We start from the raw sequence: 9,920 nt of genomic DNA on the forward strand, positions 1-9,920 counted from the left end.
CTGAAGTGTGCTTCTGTTGTGTTTACCTGCTTACCTGCTGCTGCCTCGGGGGCCAGATTTTTTGATCCTCCTTAATGACAGCGTGCATGAGGCGAGAGAAGACCGAGCTAGAGATAAAGGCCAGACGCAAACAATCTCCCAGTCTGCTGTCAGATAATGACAAGCATAACGAAGACCCTCTCAGGTTGTCTCTCCCATTATGAGCTGCTTTCTTTTGGGATTCGAAGCCAGACTCGCTGTGCTTGTCATTCTCATCCATTCATAGGAGAACATGAAAGAAAAAAACCAAACACGCCCCCGGCTGGACCCTTAGAAAACACAGTTTGCAGACAAACAAGTGGCACAGCTGTAACCACAGAAGCAGCTCCTACAATGACATGGAATTACAGACACTGTGACCCATTAAGGCCTAATTAAAGCTGGTTTGCATGTGAACTTGCAGTGACACAGATGCCACACCAAGCAACAAGCCAGGGTTTAATTAGTGAGGAACGTGGATTTAAGGTGAGAGTGGTAGTTCTCCAAACCTTCACACCAAGTTTCATGTGCGCTGTCTTTGACATACGCAGCGGACTGTTACTTTGTGTTGTTTCATTAAAGGAATAATTAGAGCCAGTCTGGTCTTCGCATCTGTCCTGCTTTAGCTTCAAGAGGAATTCATGTAAAAAATACCATATCACATGGATAATTTTGTTTTCCTTACACTCAAAAAAACATGTGGTGATCTAACTCAAAATGTTTAATGAAAGACGGCTACATATCCACTGATAAAACTAAAATCTCTTCAGGTATATAAAAGATATAAAATGAAAGGACTAAAGGTACTTAACTTCATTTCACTTTATAAATCATGATGTGTCTCCATTTGCATCAAATAAGTAGTCTATGGTCATATTTAAAGAACATACAGGCCCCCAGAATTATTGGCACCATTAGAAAAGATGTATAAAAAGCCTTCAAATAAATTCATATTTTATTTCAGAAGTATAACTTTAAAATGAAAAAAATTGAAGTTCATCAGATTGTCTAGCTACTTTTGTATAGTAACTTGACTTTCTGTTTTCCTGGGGTATAAATATGACGAGACATAGGGGCCCATTTCTGTTTTGTACATGTTCGTACTGAAGCATTTTTCCTTTCAGGCAGTACAGGGATTACTTCTGCTTTTTGGAGAAAAGAGAAACTTTTTGAAACAGTTTAAATTACCACTGTCTTATTTTTTACGAACAACATGAAAGCTTTGAAATGTCAGGTTTATCTTAAAAGGGCCTGTGTTTTAAAGACCCATTCAATAAGTTAGAATATCATTGACAAGTTCATTTATTTCAGTAACTCAATTCACTAAGTGAAACACATTAAAAGGATTAATTACAGCCAGACTGTTTTCAAGCCTTTGTTTCTGTTAATTATGATGATTTTCCACTTACACGTAATGAAAACACAGCATTTAAGATTAGTATATGACATCAGACCAATAAAAAAATAAAATGTTTACAGAAATGTTGGCTTAATAATGAAGTATGTTTAAAACCTGCTTAACAGTTATTTTCAAAAGGTTAATCTGACAAATGAGCCTTACTGGAACTGGAATATTCTAATTTATTGGATATAACTGTGTGCTAACTGAAAGTGAACAGTTAGGTGAATAATTGCCCTAGTTCACTTACATCAGAAGAAAATCTACATATTTAAAATGTCTTGTTTTGCGTTTGTTGTCTTTAATAGGACCCTACAAATGGCTATTACAGTGTCAACACCTTCAAGGAGCACCACACGCCTACAATGACAGGGAATCAGACCACTGAGGCAAGGAACCCCACCAACACCAGTACCCTTGGTAAGCAGCGAGTGCCAACAGGCATGTCCTTCACCAACATCTACTCCACTCTGGGAGCAGGCCCCAACCGCTTGTACGACTACGGCCAGCGCTTCGTGCTGGGCATGGGCAGCAGCTCCATCGAGCTTTGCGAGCGGGAGTTCCAGCGTGGCTCGCTCAGCGACTCCAGCTCTTTCATTGACACGCAGTGCGACAGCAGCATCAGCAGCTACAGTAAGCCAGACGGCTATGTTCAGTTCGACAAAGACAGCAAGGCGTCTGCCTCTTCCTCTTCCCACTACTCCCAATCATCCTCACAGAACTCGGACCTCACCCGGCCACTCCAGAAGCGCATGCAGACCCACGTCTGACCTTCAGAAAGGGAAGGTGTTCCAATGAGGCGCAACAAGCAGGATTGTAAAACTGTTATAGATTCCTTTTGCAGGAGCCCCTGTAGTATCAGTGTTCAAAGTGTTTCCTATGGATGCTCTGGGATGCTGAAACGACGACTGGGCTTGATGCACCTTGTAACTTGCTTAGACATCAAAATGTCCCCAAAAAATGAATCAAGAAGCCTTATATTTCCTTCATGCTTATATCATCAACCCCCCCACCCCCCCTTTTTTTTTTTTGACCCAAAATACAGATGTGCCACAGAGAGTGCTTATTTGCCAACATAGACTACAAGTTTGGAGACTGAACCTACAATACAACATTCAGATTGTTAAGGGATCAGGGAGCAGGATTTCAAGGCTGTGTGACAATCAGATTTGCTTCCTCAAGATTGATATACAGAAGAAAAGTGAGCGTTCGGCACAGCACTCTGCACAAACTGCCAGATAATAAGAAAAAGCCAACGTCCTGCTGCCCCCATGTAGATTGAAGCACAACAATGAATGTGCATGCTGTTTTCTACCTTTTAAAGCTATAACTTTGCAACACCTTGCCTCTTCAAAACCCTGTCTGTTAAGGTTAAGTTGTAGGTGGAAGAAAACTTTCCCAACATGCTGGGAAACGTCAAAAAGAATGCCTGTGTTTTCTCCCTCTTTCTGTATCTGAGATGCACAGCTGAGCAGATAAAGAAGAGCTGGGTTGTCAATTGAAATCCCTGAGCCCTGTTTTCACTTTCACTGCGATAGAAGAACATCAATGTACATATATGACTAATTTTGTTTCCAGCATCTAATTTTTTTGACTCTTATTTTCCACATGGATGACGGTGAATTATATATGAGCCCCTTTTCATGTTCATATCTATTTTGCCTTGAGGGTCTGTTTGAACTGGGTCAATGCTAACTCACTAAGTGAGATAGACAAACAGTATCAGCTTTCTGGTTTATGTAGAGCTGCCTCCAACATGATGTTCTGATACCAAATCCAGTTCCAAGGCACATGAAAGCTTACAAATTGCGACTTGTGTTGCATGTGTCAGTTTTTCCAACTAAAACTACAGATTATCAACAACACTGATAAATGAAAGTAAACATATTTTAGCTACTTGCTGTGTGAATATACCATCCATATAGTCAGTATCACTGTTGACACTGGGGCTTAGTGCATCCTGACTGCATACCTACTTGTGATTGTGCTGATCGAACATGACAAACAGATATATAGACGGTTTTATTTATTTTTCTGCTTTTATTTTGGCTATGAAGACAACGGTGGAAAGTTAATGGCTGTTTTCTTCTCTTCTGTATATGACATATTTTATGCAGTGCCCAATTAATAATGTTGTACTCAACCTTCAGCCAGCCAGACACTAACCTTACACCAAAATTTAAGTGAACTTGTTGGCAAAGCCCATCATAATTTTTAGGGGGGGTTTTGGGAAAAACACATATTGTTGTCCAGAGAGTTTTTTTAAGCACTGAACCCCTGGGAATCCCAATAGCCACTAAGCCAAAGCTAATGATCAGATCTATTTGTTTCTAACCAAATCTAACACAGTCATATTTTGTTTTTCACTGCGGGATTAAAACAAACGTGGAAAAGTGCAGCATGAACAGTGGCTTGTGACAATATTTACACCAACATTTTAATGTTTCCTCACAATATAACTTTAGCTTCAATGTATTTATTGGGATTTCATGTGACAGACCAACATGAAGTAGATATAAATGTGACGCAGAAGGAAAAGGATACATAGTTTACATATTTGCTTTACAAATAAACATTGTAGAAACATTTATTTTCAGCCTCCCTGAGTCAATACTTTGGGCAACCACCTATCACTGCAGTTATAGCTTCACAGTTATAACTTCATAGTTTATTTCTGCCTGGCCATCCTAATACAATAATTTAATTTGATCTAAACCACTCCATTGCATCTCTGTCTATATGTGTCTTGTTGTTGTCTTACTAAAAGGTCAACCTCTTTTATTTATTTCAGGCTTTCCCTGTTTCTAGCTCCATTCATCTTGCTACAAGTTCTGATAAGCTTCCGTGTTCCTGCGGAAGAAAAGCATCTTCCCATGTTGGTGCTGCCATCTTATTTTTCTTTGGAGACGGTATATTCAAGGTGATGTGTAGTGATTGTTTTTCTTTACGCATAACATTTTGCATAAAGGCCAGAAGGTTCAGCTTTTGTTTCATCTTAGCAAAATACCTTCTTCCACACGTGGGCTCTGTCCCCTATATTGCTAGTGGCAAACTCCAAACTGGACTTCTTATTGCATTCTTCCACCAATGGGTTTTACGTTTTAACTCTTCACCCCACATTTGTGGAGTGCACAACTAATAGTAGTCCAGTTGACATAGCATCCCAACTGGGCTGTGGGACTCTGAACACCTTTAGAGTTGCCATTGGTCTCTTGGCTGCTTCTCTGATAAATGCTCTCATTGCCTGGCCTATCGGTTTAGCTGGAAAGCTCTGCTTATTCCATTTGTTTTGATGATTGCATGAGCAATGCACTTCAAGACTTCCGAAGCTTGGGACACAGCTTTTTAACTTGCTAAAAGGTAACTTCTGATTACAATTGATTGCACTGAATTTTATTTAGGGGGTCTCAGAGTAAAGGGGACTCAATACAATTGACAGCTGTTGCTCTTAAGATTATTATTTGCAAAACTGCTTACAAACATTTATCATTCTTCCTCAACTTCACAGTTATGTATACTGTGTTGGTCTATGACATAAAAGCTCAATAAAATACAGCAAAGGTAGTTTTTTTTAACGTTGCAAAAAGTTCAAGAGGTATGAATATTTTTGCAAGGCACTGTGTGTTATGCAGTACAACACATTGGATACAAACATTCAGTACACGCTTTTTTGTGTTTCCCCTGCACTTGAGAGGTTTGCTCTGGTTTTACTTTGGAATTACATTTGTTTTAATTATCTCATTATTTTGAGAGATAAACTCCTGGAACAGTTATAGAAATCAAAAATGTTTGCTCATTTTTATTTTATTTTTTTTGTTTGGTAAATACATGTATGTACTACAGGGTACAATTGGGTTCCAGGATCTCTTATCCAATCAATTAGTTGCATTATTTGTTTGCTTAGTTTCAATTGCTGCAGTCAGTTCACTGGGATCATCCTGTGTGAAACTCCAATTCCTGAACCACCAAGCACTGTAACTGAACAGAAGCAAGTTGTTGTTGTAAGCACTTTACATGATCATACTCAAGGTATTTGAATGGTTTTTTTTCTACTTGAGTGGTACTGGTTTGGACTAAATTTACAAATGGATTGGTGCCCATTGTACAGCTTAAGACAAAAAGCTCTGTTTTAATGCTGATAATCCTGCTTGGTATTTAGCAGACTGTAAATCTCTAATACTGTATTTCTCTGTATATATATGTATATTTTCTTCCTGGCTTTTCTTTTTCACTCAGATTTCTCAACAACATATTAGAGCTCAAGAAACATATGGCTTAAAAACTGCGCTTAGAGCCGATAATGCTCTCTTTGTTTCCTTTCCAAAAATTTCATCAAGCCTGTCTATTTCTAATAAATTACACTGACGGCTCACAGGAGCTGCTGTCTCTTTCTGAAAGATCTCACCGAGAGAACCAACACTCTGCACACTGAGCACACATGAGGCTAGAAGATGGGCTAAGGACAACTTTAAATGAGATGTAGTAAGAGGTTGTTATACTGTCAGCCTTTGGGAGAGATGTCCAGATGCTCAGCAATATATTGCATTCAGAAACATGATGACAGTCAAGTATGTCTGTGTCATTTAATTTTTTATCTATTTATTTTTCTAAGTACTTACAAGTGTGTTATTGTTTATTCTTAAATATTAGTAATTGCAATAAACAGGGTTGCAAAGCAGAATGGGGAACGTATTTGATTTTAGTGTTTTCCAGGTTTGGATAGGTATGGAACAGAGTATGGAAACATTTTGTATTTTTCAAACATTATTCCCAGCCTGTTGTCTTAATGTCTCTATCCATCCATCCATCCATCCATCCATCCATCCATCCATCCATCCATCCATTCATCCATCCATCCATCCATCCATCCATCCATCCATCCATCCATCCATCTATCCATCCATCATACACTGTGGTTTTGCAGGTTCTAAATTAGAAATATATTGGCAAAGAATTATGTGAAACCTCAAAAGAATGTATAGGAACCCGGAAATACAGTAACTACAGTGATCTATATAAATCTTTCTAGACAAATGTGGCATTCATCTATTGTTTTAGTAATTTCATGATCACATTTACAAAATCTGTCAGAGCCCAGATTTTTATCAACTTTCCACTCATGAATTGGATAACTTTGTCGTTCTCCATGAACGTAAGCTTCTGCACTGATCCAAACCTAATACATTTTCCCAGTCCAACGAAGCTGCACACTGCACAGCAAACAGATAAATATTTGATAGGCTTGCCTTCTGTCTCATTCACCCCCAAATGGCAACAGCTATGGCAGGGATGGGAGTACTACAGCATTCGAGTGCCATGTTGGTGGCTGGAAATCGAAGCTCATGTTGGGGATCTACATGTGCCCCGTTCACCTGTGGACAACTCACCGGCTGCTGCTGGCGCAGCCTGTTTGCCTGGCTGGGAGCTGTACACAGATGCCAGGGCATAACAGATGATTAAACACAGAAACCCAGAACAATTACAAGGGGTTGCTGCCCTTTCGTGATTAAACAGGACAAACCTCTCAGAGCGTAGGATGCAGGGTAGTCCATTATTTAGGTATGCTGAGGACAAGCCTCTAATAACTCTTTCAAGGTGGAAGTCTGAGCTCATTAGCATGGCATCGTGAAATGGGTTCACTGCACTACAAATTCTTCTCAGTCTGAATAAACTGAACACAATGCAAAAAGAAATAGAACATTCCCGCGGTAAATATCTTGCCATTGATTGCAAACCAAATCCCATCATCTAAGCACTCCCTGTGTGTATGATAGGTGTTAATGTCAGTGGTGGAGCCCATTAGAGCAGGTGTCATTCGAGACATTCAACTGATCTTCACAAGCCTTTTTTTACTCTGTAAATGCTTTCTGTATTTTTCTCTCCCATTTTTTTCTCTTCTACCAATCCAAGCTTTTTAGTACTGTGAGAAAATACAAGCATAAGACCGACACTCAAATAGTACCTTCAGTTAATCCTCAAATTTTTGTATTAGCTGTCAGACCGGCAATGAGTTGGGTTTGGGTAAAAAGTAAAAGCGTCACGGAAAAGCCTCAATTGAGTCCAGATCTCTGTGATTAGTCCAGCTGCTTTGTTCTCCTGATGATAGCACTGGGACATGACACAAGGTACTTATAGTCATGGTAAAAAGACAGTAGGACATCTTTCAGTTCTAAGGTTGATACTTGTTATCAGGTCCAAACCAAGTACTGAAATTATATTAATCTAAGCTGAAGTGTACCACAACCCGGTTTCCACCATTTTATTGCTCTTTATTGCTGTCATATGTTATTTATTAAACAAAAATGAAGCCAAAATATAAAGGTGAAAAGCAATGTTACCATGATATGTACATAATACATGAAACTCCAGAATCTAAAGGGTGTGTACTTTCTTTTTACCATGAATATACCTTCGAGCAGTGGTGGTTTTTGATGTGGGTGGCATGGTTTACCTCCCAAGCTGGCATGGTATTTGATGTGGCACAGGTGATTAAAGTTAAAAAGTTATGTCCTTTGAGCACCAGAGGAGTTTTCTAGTACTTATTACATGTTCAGTCAGTTTGGAGTTACGTCCATCTGTACTGAGTGTGAGATATACAAGAAAAAAACTTGTAAATACAGTGGGTCACTAATTACAAGCTGGGATCTGATTTGCAGCAACTAATTAGGTACTAATTTAGAAGGCTACTTCTGGTCTGCATTTGATTATCTCTACTTAAAAGTAAAGAAAACAAATACTTGACTGAATTGTTCTGAATTGGATTGCTCTGAACAACATTTCTTTAAAACATAGTGTTAGATTTATGAAAACTTTATTCTAATTTTAAAAACGTGAAAAAGACCAGAGGGGCATTGGGGCGGCGCAGAAGGAGTGACTCGCCCATTCAACCAAGAACCACCACTACTTTAGAGGGCCATTTCAAGAACTGTATAAATAGTAACCATGCACATACAGTAACTTTGATAAGACGATGTGTAAATGATTTTGGGTCAACCATCATTTCTTGGCAGTGGTTGTCATCTATGTGTAAAAAGAAAAAAAAAGAAAAACGGTTGTATTTTAACTGTACTGGTCTGTGAATCTATGATGCTTTTGCTCTGTATATTTGGAAAATAAAACAGATGTTTGAGTTTGTGTTTATTTCCTCTGGTCTCTGTCATTCTGAATGCCCCTGGTGGATTTTACAAAACAAAACAGTTTCCCAGAACTCAAACACACCATTTATTTGAATTGAAGATTATAGCCTTGAATCTTCCCAAATAAATATTTGTTTTATAGAAAATGATAAAGTCAGTTGTCCTGTTATGGTTTAAGTTTTTTGTTATTTTGTTTGTGTTTTTTAGCACTATGTATTGTGAAAACTGTTAAATTATACATTGTTTAAGGCGAAATATAAATCATTAATAGTCAATAAAGAAAAAACACAATACACAATAACAGAAAAACAAAAACAATCTATACTGCTCAATCCAGTGCATGCTCTATTTATCACATTTACTCTAAGTCGTAGACCCAAATACCAACTATAAGAAATACATGCCCTCTAAAGTTTGACCTATCAACAATATAGTTTCTTTTTTTTTCCTTTGGACCTTTGATGCTATTTGTTTTTCTTTTGACAAGTTTTCCATGTAGTGGCAGTTATAAAAGCATACTGAGCAGAGTGGTCTTGATAGATGATAAAGACGATGAACAGAGTCTAAAAAGAATGTCTTAAACAAATTAAAAACTACAGCAAAGTCCTAAGACAGGCCCTGAAAAATGAGTCATGCCTCCGCTGATCATGTAGTAGGGCTAGGTGTTATGGTCTAAATTAAAACTGTGATATAGGTAGGATATTTTGTGATATTTGAGGTCAATCCTTTATCATTATTATTATTTTAAACTCTAACGAAGCTGAAACGTGGCCTCCGACTCTGACCCTCCTTTCAACAGCCGGCAAATCAACACATTTTGAAGTGGTTTTTCTACATATTTCAATATTATATGTGATCTTTAATAAGTTCAGTTTCAAAACAAAGCAGCAGTTCAGCTGCTGGGTTTGAATAATAGACTGGCAAACATACTTGCAAAAAAACAGGCAACAACTCAAAAACTAAGACAATCCCTCTGACCCATAATCAGACCACACAGGTGCCAAACAGAGAACAGACCCCTAAATAAGCAAACACATACAAACTGTTGCAGAAAAAAGTACTTTGTAAATTAACAGTAAATACTCATATTACTATTATTTCAAATGAACTTAATGATGGGCTAATCACAGAAATCAAAATAAAAGGTGTTACAAATGATGGAGCAAATTACTTAGAACTAAACTACTCACCCTTTGATAAAGGTAGTGAAAATAAAGTTCAGTTTATCAGACAAAACTTGGCATTCCTTAAACTTCCTTAAAATTCCTTAAAAAGCTGAAAAGTCCAGTTTGTTTAATATCTCTTTCATCTGATCATCTCTCCTTTTTTTCTTTATAAACAAGTTGTCCATCAACTAATTGAACAGC

The 9,920-nt window shown here is 38.0% G+C and overlaps 1 protein-coding gene across 2 annotated transcripts in view; it reads left to right on the top strand.

The window, feature by feature from the left end:
• Positions 1-8,551, top strand: part of LOC124884341 (kin of IRRE-like protein 3) — a 234,023-nt gene extending 225,472 nt beyond the window's left edge. For both annotated transcript variants that reach the window (XM_047392219.1, XM_047392220.1), the window contains exon 17: positions 1,726-8,551. In XM_047392219.1, the coding sequence (XP_047248175.1) occupies positions 1,726-2,187 (462 nt within the window). In that variant the 3' untranslated portion in view covers positions 2,188-8,551. The remainder of the gene's footprint in view (positions 1-1,725) is intronic.
• Positions 8,552-9,920: the final 1,369 nt, after the last annotated feature.

Source organism: Girardinichthys multiradiatus, chromosome 18 (assembly GCF_021462225.1).
Source record: "Girardinichthys multiradiatus isolate DD_20200921_A chromosome 18, DD_fGirMul_XY1, whole genome shotgun sequence".
Classification (NCBI taxonomy): domain Eukaryota; kingdom Metazoa; phylum Chordata; class Actinopteri; order Cyprinodontiformes; family Goodeidae; genus Girardinichthys; species Girardinichthys multiradiatus.